The 18,980-nt window shown below is 47.7% G+C and overlaps 1 protein-coding gene across 2 annotated transcripts in view; it reads right to left on the bottom strand.

Annotated features, from left to right (window-relative positions):
* Positions 1–18,728, bottom strand: part of INTS3 (integrator complex subunit 3) — a 48,721-nt gene extending 29,993 nt beyond the window's left edge. The window contains exons 1-3 of one of the 2 annotated variants that reach the window (XM_032154536.1): positions 17,990–18,728; positions 5,467–5,550; positions 4,833–4,916 (exon numbers count right to left, since the gene is read on the bottom strand). In XM_032154536.1, the coding sequence (XP_032010427.1) occupies positions 4,833–4,916; positions 5,467–5,550; positions 17,990–18,142 (321 nt within the window). In that variant the 5' untranslated portion in view covers positions 18,143–18,728. The remainder of the gene's footprint in view (positions 1–4,832; positions 4,917–5,466; positions 5,551–17,989) is intronic. The other variant, XM_032154535.2, reaches the window with a different exon arrangement.
* Positions 18,729–18,980: the final 252 nt, after the last annotated feature.

An 18,980-nucleotide genomic window follows, 5' to 3' on the forward strand; every position in this document is an offset into this window, starting at 1 on the left:
CTGCCTCTATTGTCGTTAAGTCAAACCAACTGATGATGAAAATACCCACAGTTAGAGATCCTCCATGTGCCATAAACTTCATCCCCAAAAGAGAATGACTCCCTCTGGGGGATGGGTGATAGTTGGGAGACCAAAAAAACAAATAAGGAAACAAGAAAGAGATGAAGGGGCCCAGTCAATTACTGTCAAATATTGATAGTTAAGTCCTGGACCCTCCCCTGGAGGTAAGTCACAGAATGGGCAGAGGACAAAGGAAGTAGAGGGAGAGGGAAAATCTGTGTCAGGACAAAGATAGACACTACTAACTAGAGAAGAACCTTGTTGTTCAAATGAATGCAGAACAGACTCAGGACAGGGAAGCAGGACAAGTTCTCTCAGGAGATACGGGGTCAGATGAAGACAGCAGATACTGTCTGCCTAGTTCCATCCTCTATCTGGGACCTTTACTAACCACAACTGCTGGTAACAAATGGCAGCTGAGTACCGAGAGTTTCATATACCTAAGGCTGCCAGTTGTGTTACCGACCTCTGTGTCGGTTTGCTGACCAGCTTGGAAAAGCAACAGATGAAACACACACACACACACACACACACACACACACACACACACACACACGCACGCACACGCACACTCTCAGTGAGGAAAAGAGAAGTGGAGAGTCTCAAAGGAAAGTAAAAGTGACTGGTGACTGGATGGCATCTATCCTGAATGTGTCAAGAGCAGTGATGTGTCAGCCTAGGCCCTGGAGCCCCCAAGCTTCTTTCTAGAGCTGCCTGCTGGGAGAAATACCTAGACCAAGAGCTGCCTGGGCCTGAGTCCTTGACCCTTTGATGAAGACAGACCTTGACATTAGACCCTTTCCCATTACCTTTTTCTACTGACTGCCAGCACCTGCACAGCTTAGGACTCTACCTTAGCCTCCCTCCTTGCCACAGTTCCCCAGCCAGGCCTGCTCCCAGCTGTTTAGTTCAGACACCAAATAGAAAATAAATAAACTCAAAGGATATAAACATTCCTAAGAGCTGCCAAGAGGGCCGATGCAAACCAAGAAGGTACAAGTGAGATGAAATCCACCCCATGCATCCTCTACTCTTTCCCAATACTGACCTGCTTTCTCCTTAACTGAATTCTCTTGTTCACCTGTTCAATCCATCCTAATCCCACCCACTAAGTCCCAGAGAGTTGGCCCTAACTCCTTGAACCTGCCTGCCAGTACTAACAGAGGCTCCTCAGCTCATGCTTCCCTGTAGCAGGATTCTATTTGTTCAAGACTCAGTTTCCACTACTTCTCCACCATATCCACTTCCCACCTCAGCCCATGGAGATTCATGAACAGCTAAATCTCAAATATGTCCTGAGGTTTCTGTTCCAAAGGCAGAATTAACCCCAAATACAAATCCTTAGAAAACAGTCCCATTGCGGCCGGGCATGGTGGCTCATGCCTGTAATCCCAGCACTTTGGGAAGCCGAGGCGGGCGGATCACAAGGTCAGGAGTTCGAGACCAGCCTAACCAACATGGTGAAACCCTGTCTCTACTAAAAATACAAAAATTAGCCGGGTGTGGTGGTGTGCGCCTGTAATCTCAGCTACTTGGGAGGCAGAGGCGGGAGCATTGCTTCAACCTGGGAGGCGGAGGTTGTGGTGAGCTGAGATCGTGCCATTGCACTCCAGCCTGGGCAATAAGAGCGAAACTCTGTCTAAAAAAAAAAAAAGGCCAGGCGCGGTGGCTCACGCCTGTAATCCCAGCACTTTGGGAGGCCGAGGCGGGCGGATCACGAGGTCAGGAGATCGAGACCATCCTGGCTAACATGGTGAAACCCCGTCTCTACTAAAAATACAAAAAAAAAAATTAGCCGGGCATGGTGGCGGGTGCCTGTAGTCCCAGCTACTCGGGAGGCTGAGGCAGGAGAATGGCGTGAACCCAGGAGGCGGAGCTTGCAGTGAGCCGAGATCACACCATTGCACTCCAGGCTGGGTGACAGAGCAAGATTCCGTCTAAAAAAAAAAAAAAAAAAAAACACAGTCCCATTGCTTTAAGCTGAAGCCTAAAATGATGCATTACAATCAGTCCTCATCAGTAACTCCCACCTAAAACTTCTGTAGGACAGAAGTATTTTTACAAAATAATCACCCTTTTAGGGAGAAGGAGCAACGCTCTAGGGAGATACGTCACTAATTCTTCCATCATGCTCTGACCTGGCTGAAGGTCTCTGAATGAGTCACTACTTGATAGTTCCTCACCCGCCTAAAACTGTGTCCTCCTAATTCTGTCTTTACTGCCTTTGTCTGAAGAGGCCTGACCTGGAGGCTCAGCCCAGGAAAGCTCACAGGTAGGGGATTTACTTGGAAACTTTTAGCATGTGAACATGAATGCTAGCGAAGGTGTCAACCAGCTATGAGACCCGAGGCAAATGCTTCACTTCCCCAGAGGGCCTGGGCCTCCCACATGGGGCTGTTATAGGGCAAAAAGAAGAGGAGATACTCTAGTCTCTTGCTGTGTCTGGATGGCCAAATTCATGACATAATAAGCATTTACATTGCAGAACCCAGTGGCCTCTTACTGACAGGCCAGGCAAAGAGCTGGAAATACCGCACATACTCTTCCCCCTTCACTTAGGTTTACTGATTTACCCAGGTTGGTTCAGATCACCTGAAACAAACAAAACTTTCCAGCAGGCAAGACTAATTTGCACTGAGATGACTAAATGGAATTTGAATGGTATTTATAAAAACCCACACACAGCCAATGATGGGCACACACACACAAAGATTAAAAAACCCACAAAAGAGGAAGTTTAACTTTAACTCCAACCCATCCACTCTCATCTTTGCCAACAATTTCTTTAAAATGGATGTGCTGGACTGGATCATATCACTCTTTAAAACCACCCAACTGGAAACATTCATTTGTCTTCAAGGATCTTGATGATAAATTCAGTATAAAAATGAAAACGCAATTTAACTTGACAAGGTCCCAGCCCAGAATGGCCTTGGCTCTCCTGGGAAACCAAGGATTTGTGAATACTTGCTGCCTCACTGCCCACCCTCACCCCAGACCCTATTCCAGCTGGCATCAGAAGTACAAACAGATCAGTTTCCCATGCCCGTAAATCCTTCCCTTGAGGTTAACTCAAGCAGCTATGCCAAGGAACCATGAGCATCCTGTTCTTTTTTTTTGAGACGGAGTCTTGCTCTGTCACCCAGGCTGGAGTGCAGTGGCACGATCTCGGCTCACTGCAAGCTCCGCCTCCCGGGTTCACGCCATTCTCCTGCCTCAGCCTCTCCGAGTAGCTGGGACTACAGGCGCCCGCCACCACACCAGGCTAATTTTTTGTATTTTTGGTAGAGACGGGGTTTCACCGTGGTCTCGATCTCCTGACCTCGTGATCCGCCCGCCTTGGCCTCCCAAAGTGCTGGGATTACAAGCGTGAGCCACCGCGCCCGGCCGAGCATCCTGTTCTTATCCCCGGAAATGATTTTCCTTTGGTTCCTCTTGAACAAATGACATCATCTCTGACTTCCAAGTTACCCCAACAGGTAAACTGGGAGTGGTTAGGAGGAGGAGATAGAGCCACCAACTTCATATGGTTTTGTGAGAGGATCAAATGAGATCTTGTCTGGATAGAGTCTAAAAGAATGCTGGGCACAGAGCATGTTTGTTTACCTCCACATCACCTTTATTCAGGGAAGAACCAATAAAATGTTAATTCCCCCATTCCAAGCTCTTCTCTTATTAGTGTCATATAGTTAATGCCAGATACCAGACACATACCTTAACTCATTATACCAAGACTCAAAGGACATAGAGTTGCTGGAAAGGGGAAATTTGGAGAGGCAGAAGACAGAATTTTGCTACTTTATTATAAAAACAACAGGCCGGGTGTGGTGGCTCATGCCTGTAATCCCAGCACTTTAAGAGGGCAAGGTGGGTGGATCACCTTAAATCAGGAGTTTGAGATTAGCCTGGCCAACATGGCGAAACCCTGTCTCTACTAAAAATACAAAAATTAGCTGGGCATGGTGGCACGCGCCTGTAATCCTAGCTACTCGGGAGGCTGAAGCAGGAGAATCGCTTGAACCTGGGAGGCAGAGGTTGCAGTGGGCTGAGATCACGCCACTGCATTCCAGCCTGAGCAACAGAGCGAGACTCCATCTCTAAATAAATAAAGAACAGAATTCAAAGAGATCACCCTGTCTAGTCCCTCACCTCAAAGAGGGAACCTATTTGAACCATTCCACATAAAGGGGACTCTTCAGTTTGTGAAGAACCCCAGACTAGTTTTCATACAATATTCCTCAGGAAGTCTGACTCCAATATACTCCAGTGTTCTCCTAATCACCACATTATTTACTGCATCAATCATGTAACATTAAGCTGTCTCATCTAAATCCTACCTACTAAAATTTTAAGCCTGCTTTCTATTCACCTGCCAATGGCAGAATCTGCAAACTACAGGCCATGCTCTTCTGGATAAGAACTCTCATGGACTTGGTTACATTTGTTCTCTTCTATTGCCTGGATCTAATCCCATCCCTTTTAGCCTTGCCTCATAAATTTAAAATTTAAAACTCTATCTGTTTTTTCACTTTAATGACTGCCATTTAGCTTCAGAATCTGGAGATAGAGAAAGGACTTTAGTCAGAAGATGACCAATTCACTGAGTAAAAAGGGACTTGTAACTATATTTGGAGAACAAGGTGATCCAGCTCTGGTCGAAGAGTATCTTACTACCCCAGTTAAACTGTAAGTTCCACCATATCCCAGATCATATATGAGGAGGGTTTATGGGTCCAGAGGAGGGTTTATGGGTCCAGAGCAGGGTGCCTTACCTTCTGGGCTTGGGCAGGTTCAGTGAGGATGAGAGTAAACAGGCCCAGGCAGATTTCTTCATGCTGGGGGAGGCCTTTGCACACCTGGAATGTGAGAAAGGGAAACAAACTAGTTGTCACTCACAGGCAGTAAGTTCTCAAACTCAGTTTCTCCCAGAAAACATGGGACTCCTAAGGAAGATGCAAAGGAGAATAATCAACTTTTAAATCTGATGATTTCCTTCTCTTAAAAGAGATTTTTAAAAAAAGGAGAGAGATAAGGATGACAGGTGTGGTGGTGCACACCTATAGTCCCAACTACTCCAGAGGCTGAAGCAGATGGATTGCTTGAGCCCAGAAGTTCAAGGCTATAGTGAACTATAATCATGCCTGTGAACAATCACTGCATTCCAGCCTGGGCAACATGGCAAGACCACATCGCTATAAAAATAAAAAGCTGTACTGAAAGATGCTCACGTCTCCAAGAGATAGGCTCCTACAGTAAGAGAGAAGAATTGAGAAATTTGATTCAGGGAGCCAAGACTTGATGAATTTCAGTCCCCAACCCCCAACCACTTAGTCTTTCCATCTTTTTGACCATGTTTCAAGACTTTCACAGCAGCAGCAATGGCTGCAGGGACAGCATTCTACTTACATAGGCATTGAGGGCATCATTGGCTTCTCTCTCGGAGACACCAGCAGTCATCGATGTCACAATGCTCATACACCTTTCCAATCTCTGGGAAGGGGTGAAAAAAAATGAACAGTGTGTCATAACACCACTTAGGAAGTACTTCTGGGCCCCTAAAAGTTTAACAATTCAAACCTGATCATGCCCATTGATCTAACTGCCAGTTTACTTATAAAGTCACCATGAGGATACAATCAGCAAAATCTAAAATGCGGAAACCATAACAGGTGACCTGATTTCTTTAACACATAAATCACAAGAAAAAAAGTGAGGGAAACCCATATATTAAGAGACTCAGGGCCAGGTGTGGTGGCTCATGCCTGTAATCCTAGCACTTTAGGAGGCCGAGGTGGGCAGATCACCTGAGGTCAGGAGTTCAAGACCAGCCTGGCCAACATGGTGAAACCCCGTCTCTACCGAAAATACAAAAATTAGCCAGGCGCAGTGGCACATGCCTGTAATCCCAGCTACCTGGGAGGCTGAGGCAGGATAATCTCTGGAACCCGGGAGGCAGAGGCAGCAGTGAGCAGAGATCACGCCATTGCACTCCAGCCTGGGTGACAGAGCGAGACCCTGTCTCAAAAAAATAAAATAAAATAGGGTAGGCACAGTGGCTCACACCTGTAATCCCAGCACTTTGGGAGGCTGAGGCAGGCGGATCACAAGGTCAGGAGTTCGAGACCAGCCTGACCAATATGTGAAACTCCGTCTCTACTAAAAATGAAAAAAATTAGCCAGGCGTGGTGGTGTGCGCCTGTAATCCCAGCCACTCAGGAGGAGGAGGCTGAGGAGGCTGAGGAAGGAGAATTGCTTGAACCCGGGAGGCAGAGGCTGCAGTGAGCAGACATCGTGCCACTGCACTCCAGCCTGGGTGACAGAGCTAGACTTTGTCTCAAAAAAAATATTTTAATAAATAAAATAAAAGGGACTTAGGCCAGATGCAGTGGCTCACACCTGTAATCCCAGCACTTTGGGAGGCTGAGGTGGGCGGATCACCCGAGGTCAGGAGTTCAAGACCAGCCTGGCCAACATGGTGAACCCTGTCTCTACTAAAGATACAAAAATTAGCTGGGTGCGGTGGTTCACACCTGTAATCCCAGCACTTTGGGAGGCCGAGGGGGTTGGATCACCAGAGGTGGGGAGTTCGAGACCAGCCTGACCAACATGGAAAAACCCCGTCTCTACAAAAATTGGCCTGGCATGGTGGCACATGCCTGTAATTCCAGCTACTCGGGAGGCTGAGGCAGGAGAATTGCTTGAACCCGGGAGGCAGAGGTCAAGGTGAGCCGAGATTGCATCATTGCACTCCAGCCTGGGTAACAAGACCGAAACTCCGGCCGGGCGCGGTAGTTCATGCCTGTAATCCCAGCACTTTGGGAGGCCGAGGAGGGCGGATCACGAGGTCAAGAGATCGAGACTATCCTAGCCAATATGGCGAAAAAACCCCGTCTCTACTAAAAATACAAAAATTAGCTGGGCATTGTGGCACGCGCCTGTAGTTCCAGCTACTTGAGAGGCTGAGGCAGGAGAATCACTTGAACCCGGGAGGTGGAGGTTGCCGTGAACCAAGATCACGCCACTTCACTCCAGCCTGGGCGACAGAGCGAGACTCTGTCTCAAAGAAAAAGAAAAAAAAAAGAGCAAAACTCCATCTCGAAAAAAAAAAAAAAAAAAATTAACCAGGCGTGGCGGCAGGCACCTATAATCCCAGCTTCTCAGGAGGCTGAGGCAGGAGAATCGATTGAACCTGGGAGGCAGAGGTGGCAGTGAGCTGAGTTGGCATCATCGCACTCCAGTCTGGATGACAAGAGCGAGACACTGTCTCAAAAAAAAAAAAAGAGACTTAATATTATCATCTATCGAATAAAATAAGAATCCATCAGTCCATTTTGATAGATACATACATAATAAACAGGAAAAGAAAGCTCTTCCTTACAGTACAATGCCAACTAATAAATGTAGATGAAATGGTGAAAGTAATAACTGATCGAGGCAAATATCATCATCAATGGATGGTAAAACTAGTAGGTGAAACTTTTCAGAGAAAGAAGATATTAACATAGATTCAAAATACTTATTAATTACAAAACGAATATAATAATCACTGTAGGATAGCCTGGAGGACACTACCTTAACCAAGTGATCAAAGTTAATATCACTAAATAATGAGACATGTTAACACTATGTCCCTCTAACAGGATGCACTGAAAGGATATAACATCACTTTTATGGTTTTCTTGCCAAAATGCATAAACTCAGTCCAATCATGAAGAAATTTCAGACAACCCAAACTGAAGGATATTCTACAAAACAAATGGCCTGTCAAAAATGCTTAAGGGCTGGGCACAGTAGCTCACACCTGTAATCCCAGCACTTTGGGAGGCAGGAGGACTGCTTGAGCCCAGGAGCTCGAGACCAGCCTGGGCAATATAGGGAGACCCCATCTCTATAAATAAGAAAAAAAATTAGCTGAGCATGGTTGTGCATGCCTGTGGTCCCAGTTACTCAGCAGGCTGAGGTGGGAGGATCGCTTGAGCCCAGGAGGGCAAGGCTGTAGTGAGCTATGATGGTACCACTACACTCCAGCCTGGAAAACAGAACATTATTATTAATGTTTTTAGTTATGATATAAATATTATAATTATGTTTTTAAAAAGTCCTTTTCTTACAGACTTTATATAAAATGTTTACAGATAAAATTGTATATCTTGGATTTGCTTCAAAGTAATACAGAGGTAGCTGAAAGAAGATAAAACAAGATTGCTATCTACTGTTAAGTACTGAAGCAGAGTGATGGCTACACGAAGATTTTACTATTCTACTTTTTTATATTTGAAATGTCCCCCCAAAATGTTAAAAACAATGAGAGTGTGAGGAAAGAAAAATAGAGCACCAAAGGCCAAATGAAAACCTACCAGGGGCCGGGTGCAGTGGCTCACGCCTGTAATCCTAGCACTTTGTAGGCTGAGGCGGGAGGATCACTTGAAGACCAGCCTGGCCAACATGGCAAAACCCCGTCTCTACTAAAAATACAAAAACTAGCCAGGTGTGGTGGTGCGCAACTGTAGTCCTAGCTTCTTGGAAGGCTGAGGCAGAAGAATCGCTTGAACCTGGGCGTCAGAGGTTGCAGTGAGCTGAGATTGCACCTCTGCACTCCAGCCTGGGCTACAGAATGAGACTCTGTCCAAAAAAAAAAAGTACCAGGGTCTCTAGTTAAACAAGGATGAAAATAGCTGCATTAAAGCCTACCCAGGGCCGGGCGCGGTGGCTCACGCCTGTAATCCCAGCACTTTGGGAGGCCGAGGCGGGCGGATCACGAGGTCAGGAGATCGAGACCATCCTGGCTAACACGTGAAACCCTGTCTCTATTAAAAATACAAAACAAAAAAATTAGCTAGGCGTGGTGGCAGGCGCCTGTAGTCCCAGCTACTCGGGAGGCTGAGGCAGGAGAATGGTGTGAACCCCGGGGGACGGAGCCTGCAGTGAGCCGAGATCACATCACTGCGCTATATAACCTTGGCTACAGCGAGACTCTGTCTCAAAAAAAAAAAAAGCCTACCCAACAGTCACTCTGGTTTCAACTCCACCACGTCATGTGCTCAACATTCTAAGGGAATCTTAGTCACTGGTCCCTGTTCAGAAGAAGCAATATGTAAGATACTGACAAAACGTATCTTTTAAGTTAATGAACCTCTCCATTATCACCACCTAAACTATTTCCTGAGTCCTTTTAAAACTTTATCTTGAGGATTAACCCAAAAACTGTTTAAGGAAAACCAATTTCCAGTGATAATGATTCTGGCAAAAGAAGGACAAAGGAAGGCTGGTTTACTTCTACCTGATCTTAGAGGTCATCACCACACATCTTGAGAAGTGGTTCTATCGCAGCATTGAGGAACTGACAAATACGGATAATAGGATCGAGGTTTAAGAATGAAAGACGGCCGGGCGCAGTGGCTCACGCCTGTAATCCCTGCACTTTGGGAGGCCGAGGTGGGCGGATCGCGAGGTCAGGAGATCGAGACCATCCCGGCTAACATGGTCAAACCTCGTCTCTACTTAAAAAAAAATACAAAAAATTAGCCGGGAGTGGTGGCAGGTGCCTGTAGTCCCAGCTACTCAGAAAGCTGAGGCGGGAGAATGGCGTGAACCCGGTAGGTGGAGCTTGCAGTGAGCTATTGTGCCACTGCACTCCAGCCTGGGTGACAGAAGAAGACCCCGTCTCAAAAAAAAAAAAAAAAAAAGAATGAAAGACAATTGGACTGGGCGCGGTGGCTCACGCCTGTAATCCCAGCACTTTGGGAGGCAGAGGGTGGGTGGATTATGAGGTTAGGAGTTCGAGACCAGCCTGACCAACATGGTGAAACTCCGTCTCTACTAAAAATACAAAAATTAGCTGGGTGTGGTGGCATGCGCCTGTAATCCCAGCTACTCGGGAGGCTGAGGCAGGAGAATTGCTTGAATCTGGGAGGCAGAGGTTGCAGTGAACCAAGATTGCGCCACTGCACTCCAGCCTGGGTGACAGAGCAAGACTCCATCTCAAAAAAAAAAAAAAGAATGAAAGACAATCGTGCTTCTCCTTCACCATTATCCTCAGGTTGCCTATGTCTATCCTGTGTAAGAGCATAAGGTGGCACAGAGTAGAACTGAGTGTTAAGGCAAGGCAAGTGTTTGTAGCTCCCACAGCTATAAAACTTCAAGCTAAAATAAGCCCCAAGCCACTTATTACAACTTAATATCAGGTCTGACTATGCTCCAAATTAGGTCAGATTGGCAGCTCAGCCTGAATAAAAAGCACCTGTGTACTTGTGAAAAGGAGCTGTGAGGTCACATGAAAGCTGAGCTATGACTCTCACAGCCCACCTCTCCCACAAGCTCTGAGATCCAGTATTACCTAGTCCACCTCCTATATGATAAGGGGAGGGAAGGAAAACCCTCCGGCTGGGCTTCCTCTGTTTTTAAATCTTATCCCACTTGCCGGGCACAGTGGCTCACGCCTGTAATCCCAGTACTTTGGGAGGTCGAGGCAGGTAGATCACTTGAGGCCAGGAGTTCAAGACTAGCCTGGGGAACAGAATGAGACCCCCCCCCATCTCTACATAAACTAAATAAATCAGCCAGGCATGGTCGTGTGCACCTGTAGTCCCAGCTACTTGGGAGGCTGAGGCAGGAGGATCACTTGGGCTCAAGAGCTGTAGGCTGCAATAAACCATGATTGCACCACTGTACTCCAGCCTGGGTGACAAAGCAAGCCCTGTCTCAAAAATCATCCCTCTCTACCCAAGATAGTTATCAAGGACTGGGGAATCAATTACATCTAGCTGCTAGGTTCAGATTGCTCTTACTAGGAGATCTGGGGGAAGGCCTGTACACAGCCTAGGTTAATGGCTTCAGAGGAGAAGGAGATGGTGAACAAGGAGTGGCACAGCATTCTAAAATTCTAGGTATTCCTTCCTACCAAAGGGAAAAATCTCTGCTGAATCAATGGAGAAGAAAGGCAAGCAAAATCAAACAGCAGCTAGCTAATAAGCAAACTGACAGGAAGCATAACATAGAAAGAACCCTCCACTGCTTGCCAGCCTTAGGCTAATCTTGGGTAATTTAGCCACTCAAAACCCCTCAAAACAGAGATAATGCCTCTATCACAAGGTTGCTGTAAGTATTAAAATGACATGTGAAAGCTCCTAGCATATAGCCTCACTTAAATTAGAATCTATTCAATCTGCAGCCAGGCATGGTGGCTCATGCCTGTAATCTCAGTGCTTTGGGAGGCCAAGGTGGGGAGGAATCACTTGAGGACAGGAGTTCAAAACCAGCCTAGGCAACATAGTGAAGATGCTGTCTCTACAAAAAAAATGTTAAAAATTAGCTGGCTATGGTGGCGTGCCTACAGTCCCAGCTACTTGCGAGGCTGAAGTGGGTGGATCATTTGAGCCCAGGAGGTTGCGGATGCAGTGAGCCATGATCAAGCCACTGCACTCCAGCCTGAGTGACAGAGCAAGGCCTTGTCTCAAACAAAACAAAACAAAAACTATTCAATTTGCGGGAAGCTCAGCAATTGCACAACTAAATTTAGAGAACTAAAACCTCTCCACTCCCAGCCACTATTTCTATTCTAATGGGATGGCCTTAAAGATTCCTGAAAACTCCTACCAAAGGACATGAATAAATTCCTGACCAGGCTAAAAAGCTTTCTCTCCTATCTACTCTCTGTAAACTTTTGCCTTCTAGGAGACAAGAGGAAAGGTAGGGGAGAGGGAGGGGCCTGAATGATGTACCCTGTACCAGATCCTGCAAAGCTGGCTACACAAAGGGCTAGCTGAGCCTCTGGCAATGATCTACTGCTGAGAGACCTTGGGTTGAACAGTTTCTCTAGGCCCCTTCCCTAGCTCCCGTGAGCTCTGCTTAGAGGCCTGAGTCAATTCTATGGGTCACTGCCCAGTGAAGGAGCAAAGTGGCCTCTTGGAACAGAGAGGCTCAGCTAAGGTTGTAGAAAGTGAGTGTCCAGAATTTGGATGGGTGGGTAACTGCAATGAGGAAAAAATGTGAGGCCCAGTCCTTTCTGTTCACAGGCAACAAGAAGTATAAATGATACTTTACTCTTCCTGAACTATAGAAATTACTTTTCCAAACAGGGATGGGAAAATTGATTACAAATCATTCAGGGTGACAAAGGACCATGTCCCTTCAAAGAAAGCCACAGGAAGCCAGATCCCTACTATCAAGTAATAGCAACCCTTTTCCCTTAGTCTCCAGAGGCTCTTAGTAAAGATCGAATCATAGGTTCAGATGCCAACAATTGATGGCAGAATGGCTCTGTTCAGAGTAAGCCCTCCATGACAGTACCTTAGAGAGCTGAGTAAATATTTACAATCTCTAGGAGCTCCTAATTTTTCTAATACCAAGACTACCTGACCATGGTTTCCATGACAGCAGCAGCAGATGAAATGGGGAAGAAAGGGGGGGAAGGCCTTTCTCTTTGCCAGTATATACCCAAAGCTGGAGACTCAAGCTGGAGGAATCCCTCTAACCTTTCCATTTCCCCTCCCTCAGCCAGGTGGATATAGAGTCTGGTAAAAAGCATACAGTGGCTGGGTGCGGTGGCTCAAGCCTGTAGTCCCAGCACTCTGGGAGGCTGAGGGGGGCGAATCACGAGGTTAGGAGATCGGGAGCAGCCTGGCCAACATGAAACCCCATCTCTACTAAAAATACAAGAATTAGCTGGGCATGGTGGTGCACACCTGTAGTCCCAGATACTCGGGAGGCTGAGGCAGGAGAATCACTTGAACCCAGGAGGCAAAGGTTGCAGGAAGCTGTCGCGCCACTGCACTCCAGCCTGGGTGATGGAGCAAGAGTCCATCTCCCAAAAAAAAAAAAAAAAAGCATAGAGTAAATACTGCTCCCTATGGGAAGTGGCCTTAAACACCAAATTCCCCATCTTCAGAAGAGGAAGATACAATCTAACTCATAAAATCCCCAAGGACAGCTGGGTGCGGTGGCTCACGCCTGTAATCCCAGCACTTTGGGAGGCCGAGGCAGGAAAATCACGAGGTCAGGACTTTGAGAGCAGCCTGGACAATAAGGTGAAACCCCATCTCTACTAAAAATACAAAAATTAGCTGGGCATGGTGGTGCACGCCTGCAGTCCCAGCTACTTGGGAGGCTGAGGTTGCAGTGAGCCGAGATCACACCACTACACTCCAGCCTGGGAGACAGAGCGAGACTCCGTCTGCAAAATAAAAAAAAAGCATTCAGTAAATACTGCTCCCTATGAGAAGTCAGTGGCCTTAAAAGACTAAATTCTGGCCGGGCGCGGTGGCTCATTCCTGTAATCCCAGCACTTTAGGAGGCCAAGGTGGGTGGATCACGAGGTAAGGAGTTGGAGACCAGCCTGACCAACATGGTGTACGAGGTCAGGAGTTCGAGACCAGCCTGACCAACACGGTGAAACCCCGTCTCTACTAAAAATACAAAAAATTAGCCGGGCATGGTGGTGCGTGCCTGTACTCCCAGCTACTCAGGAGGCTGAGGCAGGAAAATCGCTTGAATCTGGTAAGTGCAGGTTGCAGTGAGCCGAGATCATGCCACTGCACTCCAGTCCGGGCAACAGAGTGAGACTCCATCTCAAAAAAAAAAAAAAAAAAAAAAAAAGACTAAATTCCTCATTTTCAGAAAAGGAATATACAATCTAACTCATAAAATCCCCAAGGATGGCCGGGCACAGTGGCTCACGCCTGTAATCCCAGCACTTTGGGAGGCGGAGGCAGGCGGATCACCTGAGGTCAGGAGTTTGAGACCAGCCTAGCCAGCGTGGTGAAACCCTGTCTCTACTAAAAATACAAAAAAATTAGCTGGGTGTGGTGGTGGGCATCTGTAATCCCAGCTACTCAGGAGGCTGACGCAGGAGAATCGCTTGAACACAGGAGGCGGAGGTTTCAGTTAGCTGAGATCACGCCATTGCACTCCAGCCTGGGCAACAAGAGGGAAACTCCGTCTTAAAAAAAAAAAAAAAAAAAAATCCCCAAGGACTCACGTAGGTGAGGAGTTATTGAACAAGCTGGGTTCAAAGTATTCCACAACCATGAGTCACTTGTATATGAAATTATGATTTAAGGGGACAAAAACTAGAAGTGACTCAAAGCCCATTCCCTGGAGATTCCTCACATATGTATATGAATTATTCCTTGGGGAAAATCAGGTAGGGACATACCTCTAACCAAATGCAACCCTGAGACCTATCCAGGTCTTAAGAGGAAGCTCTGGCCAGGCGCGGTGGCTCATGCCTGTAATCCCAGCAATTTGGAAGGCCGAGGCAGGTGGATCACCTGAGGTCAGGAGTTTGAGACCAGCCTGGTCAACATGGTGAAACCCCATCTTTCCAAAAAATACAAAAAATAGCCAGGAGTGGTAGTGCCTGTAATCCCAGCTACTCTGGAGGCTGAGGCAGGAGAATAGCTTGAACCCGGGAGGCAGAGGTTGCAGTGAGCCAAGATCGCGCCACTGCACTCCAGCCTGGGCGACAGAGGAAGACTCCGTCTCAAAAAAAAAAAAAAAAAAAAGTTAAAAAAAAAGAGGGCGCAGGGCCAGGCGCAGTGGCTCAAGTCTGTAATCCCAGCACTTTGGGAGGCTGAGGTGGGCGGATCATGAGGTCAGGAGATCGAGACCATCCTGGCTAACACGGTGAAACCCCGTCTCTACTAAAAATGCAAAAAATTAGCCAGGCGTGGTGGCAGGCGCCTGTAGTCCCAGCTACTTGGGAGGCTGAGGCAGGAGAATGGCGTGAACCCACGAGGCGGAGCTTGCAGTGAACCGAGATCCCACCACTGCACCACTCCAGCCTGAGCGACAGAATGAGACTCCGTCTCAAAAAAAAAAAGAGGACGCTCTTGGGCCTCCCACTTTCAGCCTGATTTAAAAATGATTGGTCCCTCTTTGGCAGAAGAAAAACCAGGAGCTACCAAGGCTCATGAGATTAGGAAGTACATGTTCTAAACTCCTTCAATCTCTGGCACTATTTTTATCTCATTCCCTTCCCAAACTGGGATGGGAATGGGCAAGAAGACTTCCGCCTTCAAAGGGAAAAACAGGGCCAAAGAGAAGAAAGGATACACTAAATGTTCCCTAGGGTCGAAGAGTTAAGAGTTCCTGCCTGGGATGCTCTTGACCAGTGCTTCCTACTCCAAATCTCTAAAGGTCTTTCCTAATCACACCCAATTATAATAAGCCATCTCTTCACTACTCTAACCAGTTTTTTTGTTTATTGTTTTTGTTTTTTACCTTCTTCTGGGTGTGTTAACTCAAGCCATTAGATGATAAGCTTTGAAAGGCAGACCTCGGATGTCCTCCATCCTGTTTTCCTATCAGACCCAAACCACAGTAAGCAAATATGGTCAGGAAACTACCTCTGCGTTCCTGGGCAATAGGTAGGTCTGTGATGGGAAAATAACCAAGCCAGAACAAGCAGAGGTCAGTCGATCAAAACCAAGTTTTCATAACTTCTGTGTGCAGAGATCTGTGGGGAGACCCAGAGGAAGAAGCCAGTAAGTCTTGCCCTTAGAGACCCTCTGGTCTAGTGAGGATAACCGAACCACACACATTAGGAAAAAAAAAAGTGTGGCAAGTCTTGCTAGAAAATTCAAACGCAAAGGACAAAGGGCAAAGAAGGGGGAGCTTGAGACATACTGGGAAACATCCACATTATGGAGATCAGAAAAAAAGAAAGACCCTCCTTCCCCCTTTTTCCTGGAAACAGTTGGAAGTTCACTCTCAGTATAAAAAAAGCCAGAAAATGCATGCTTCCCCTCTTCGATGGTCCCCTCCTGCCGCATTATTTCATTTAGTAGCAAACACGTCACTGCTCAGAACAGGATGCTGTACTATTCAGTGAATTGAATTAAAGCAGAGACACAATGACGCCTCTAAGAATCAGGGTGGGGATTCCAACCCCTGGGTCTTTTGCCCTCCACTCAAACTGATGGAGGGATCAAAGGCAGTCCATTATTGACTTTCCATGCTTCTAGAGCTCCAGTGTAGTACACAGGGATCAAGAAATGTTTTGACGCCGGGCGCGGTGGCTCACGCCTGTAATCCCAGCACTTTGGGAGGCCGAGGCGGGCGGATCACAAGGTCAAGAGATCGAGACCATCCTGGCTAACACAGTGAAACCCCGTCTCTACTAAAAATACAAAAAATTAGCCGGGCGAGATGGCGGGCGCCTGTAGTCCCAGCTACTCGGGAGGCTGAGGCAGGAGAATGGCGTGAACCCCAGGGGGCGGAGACTGCAGTGAGCCGAGATCGCGCCACTGCACTCCAGCCGGGGCGACAGCGAGACTCTGTCTCAAAAAAAAAGAAAAAAAAAAAAAGAAATGTTTTGACAATGACAGTGGCCATTTCTTAAAAAGTAGATAATTCCAATTGCCAGGCAGTCCTAAAGTCATTCTCACCTGTTTTGAGAATACATTGTTTACATTCATAATTATATCTACCTTAGCTGATAACTACAAACAACAGAAAACAAACTCTGATTTACCTGAATGCCCACAGAATTATGAGGGAAAAGCATGATGGGAAGGCAGACTGCAAGTAGACATTTGCTGGTGGATAATCCACAAAGTTACTATCCAGCCACTTCTTGATTCACAAAGTTCATTTTTGCATGTATGTTCTACCATCTTGTATCTGACCCATTTTTTCAAATCTAAATTCTGAATTTCACCTGTCTGCCTGCCCACCCTCTAATAGCTGATAAAGTTAGAAGCAGGGAAACAGCCAGTGAAGAGCCAAGGCCTGTTAATGTACTCATCCTGTCCCTGCATAACCGAGTTGAATATTAGGCCTTACAAACAGTTAAGCTATCACATCACATCCAGTTCTGGATCTCACATTCTTTTTTTGTTTTTTTTGTTTTTTGGAGACAGGGTCTCTCGCTCTGTCGTCAGGCTGGAGTGCAGTGCCGCAATCTTGGCTCACTGCAACTTCTGCCCACGAGTTCAAGCGATTCTCCTGCCTCAGCCTCCCAAATAGCTGGGATTACAGGCACAAGCCACCATGCCCAGCTAACTTTTGTATTTTTAGTAGAGACGGGGTTTCACCATGTTGGCCAGGATGGTCTCGATCTCTTGACCTTGTGATCCGCCCGCCTCGGTCTCCCAAAGTGCTGGGATTACAGGCGTGAGCCACTGCGCCCTGTCTAGATCTCATATTCTTAAGCATGTATTCTCGTTTGTAGCAGTGGAAAGGTATACATGATCAACTCTGGGATGGCAGAATGAAGAAGCTGGGTAAGCGGATAGGAGGGGCAACTATCAGGTCCCCTGAAGTCCTCATTCAGGTCCATTCCGTTGCTTCGCTCCACCTTCTTTTTCAGAAGCGATGTGTTCTCTCCTCTGTGTGTGCTATCTGGTTCTGAAGAATCCCCTAGGTACCATTCACCCCACTACTGTGGCTGATGCCACGAAACTAAACACTACTCACTTTTCTTAAGTCTTCACTCTTCTAGATGCCCAGTTAACATCACTGGCAATTGGTTGTGTCTACACGAGGTCAATGATAGCATCTAACAGGAGGGTCCAAGGTCTACTGCCAGCTCTTACCAGCCCCCAAACATCTACACACACATACATTACATCTCAACTCAATACATTGACCTAAGTCTGAAACAGGGTTGATAGTAAAAATAGCTGTGATGTGTATGTGGAAAGGAATGTCAAAAATAAATTCGTTAAACCTGGATGCTGTATCCCTTCCTTCACCAACACCCCCACCCATTTTCATACTAGTGGCTGCTGTTACTATGACAACCTGTCCAGGAAGTTGGCCCACACTTCTTCCCTCAGGAGCAGGAAGCTGGAGCAGTGTTTGTGTTACTTCAGAAAAAACTTGAAAGCCTCCTCCCCTGCCCCCCCCAACCCGTCCTCCCACCCGGTATCCGCTCCAGTATCCCTCCAAATCCCAATTTCTTAACTCCCTTCCCTCCCCCCACACCTACCTCCTCTAACTCATCCTTGGCATCCAAACTGGTTGAAAGTAGCAGCCTCCCCCCTCCTGGGGCTCCTGCTCCCGCTCCTCCTCCTCCACCTCCCGCTGCTCCCGAAGCAGCTGCTGCTGCTGCTGCTGCCCCTTTTCCCTTCTGCAACTCCATGGCTGCAGCCAGGAGACGGGAAAAGGTCAGGGAGTGGATGGATGGACAGTCCTAGATATCGGGAACTCTGGATTGCCAGGGACTGGGGGGCAAGAGGAACAAGTTGGGGAGGGGAGAGCAAGGGCCCCTGTCCTCTCCACTCCTCCCTCCTCTCCAAAAGGCCGCGCCTGCGTTGGGGGCGAAGGCACAGTCCTCTGGGTCCTGACTCTGGGATGACAGTGCTGAGGGAAAGCCGTTGGCTCCGAAGTACAGTGGGGTAAAGGCCTGTGCCCCTATGGGAAGGGTAGGAGAGGCTTCCGCCCCTGAAGAAGTGGACCCTAAGAGCGTCTGACCCTATGAAAAGGAGGGAAACCCCTAAGTTTCTGCCTCTTTTCCCCGTGGGGGGGAAAGAGGAGTCCTGCCCCTGAAGTAGGAGGTAGGAAACCTTCCTGGCTGATGCCCCAAGGCTTGGGGAGTGAAGCGCCTTTGGATCCGGCCCCTAGGGGGTGAGGGTGAGGCAATAAGCGCTATGGGAGGACAGGGAGGACCAGCGTCTCCCCACACCACACAGAAGCGGCCATAGTGGAAGGGCGGGGGGTGGGAAGGCGGAGGGCGGGGGAAGGGGAGAAATCGTCCAGGCCCGCGCCGGAAGTGAGCAGTCGCGGCCCCTGGCCTCCGCCAATAGCTGCTTCCGCGGTGGCGCTGAGTCTCCAAGGGGTAGGAAGACCTCGGCGGACCGGCCTTTTCTCTGTCTGCCAATTGTGTTGAGAGAGAAGAGAGCCTGGTCTGATGGGCAACTAGCATGCCCAATCGCTTCCCTCCTTTGCTCTCGGGTGGGGTGGGAGCGCGAGGCGATCAG

The sequence above is a fragment of the Hylobates moloch genome, unplaced genomic scaffold (genome assembly GCF_009828535.3).
Source record: "Hylobates moloch isolate HMO894 unplaced genomic scaffold, HMol_V3 SCAFFOLD_5, whole genome shotgun sequence".
Classification (NCBI taxonomy): domain Eukaryota; kingdom Metazoa; phylum Chordata; class Mammalia; order Primates; family Hylobatidae; genus Hylobates; species Hylobates moloch.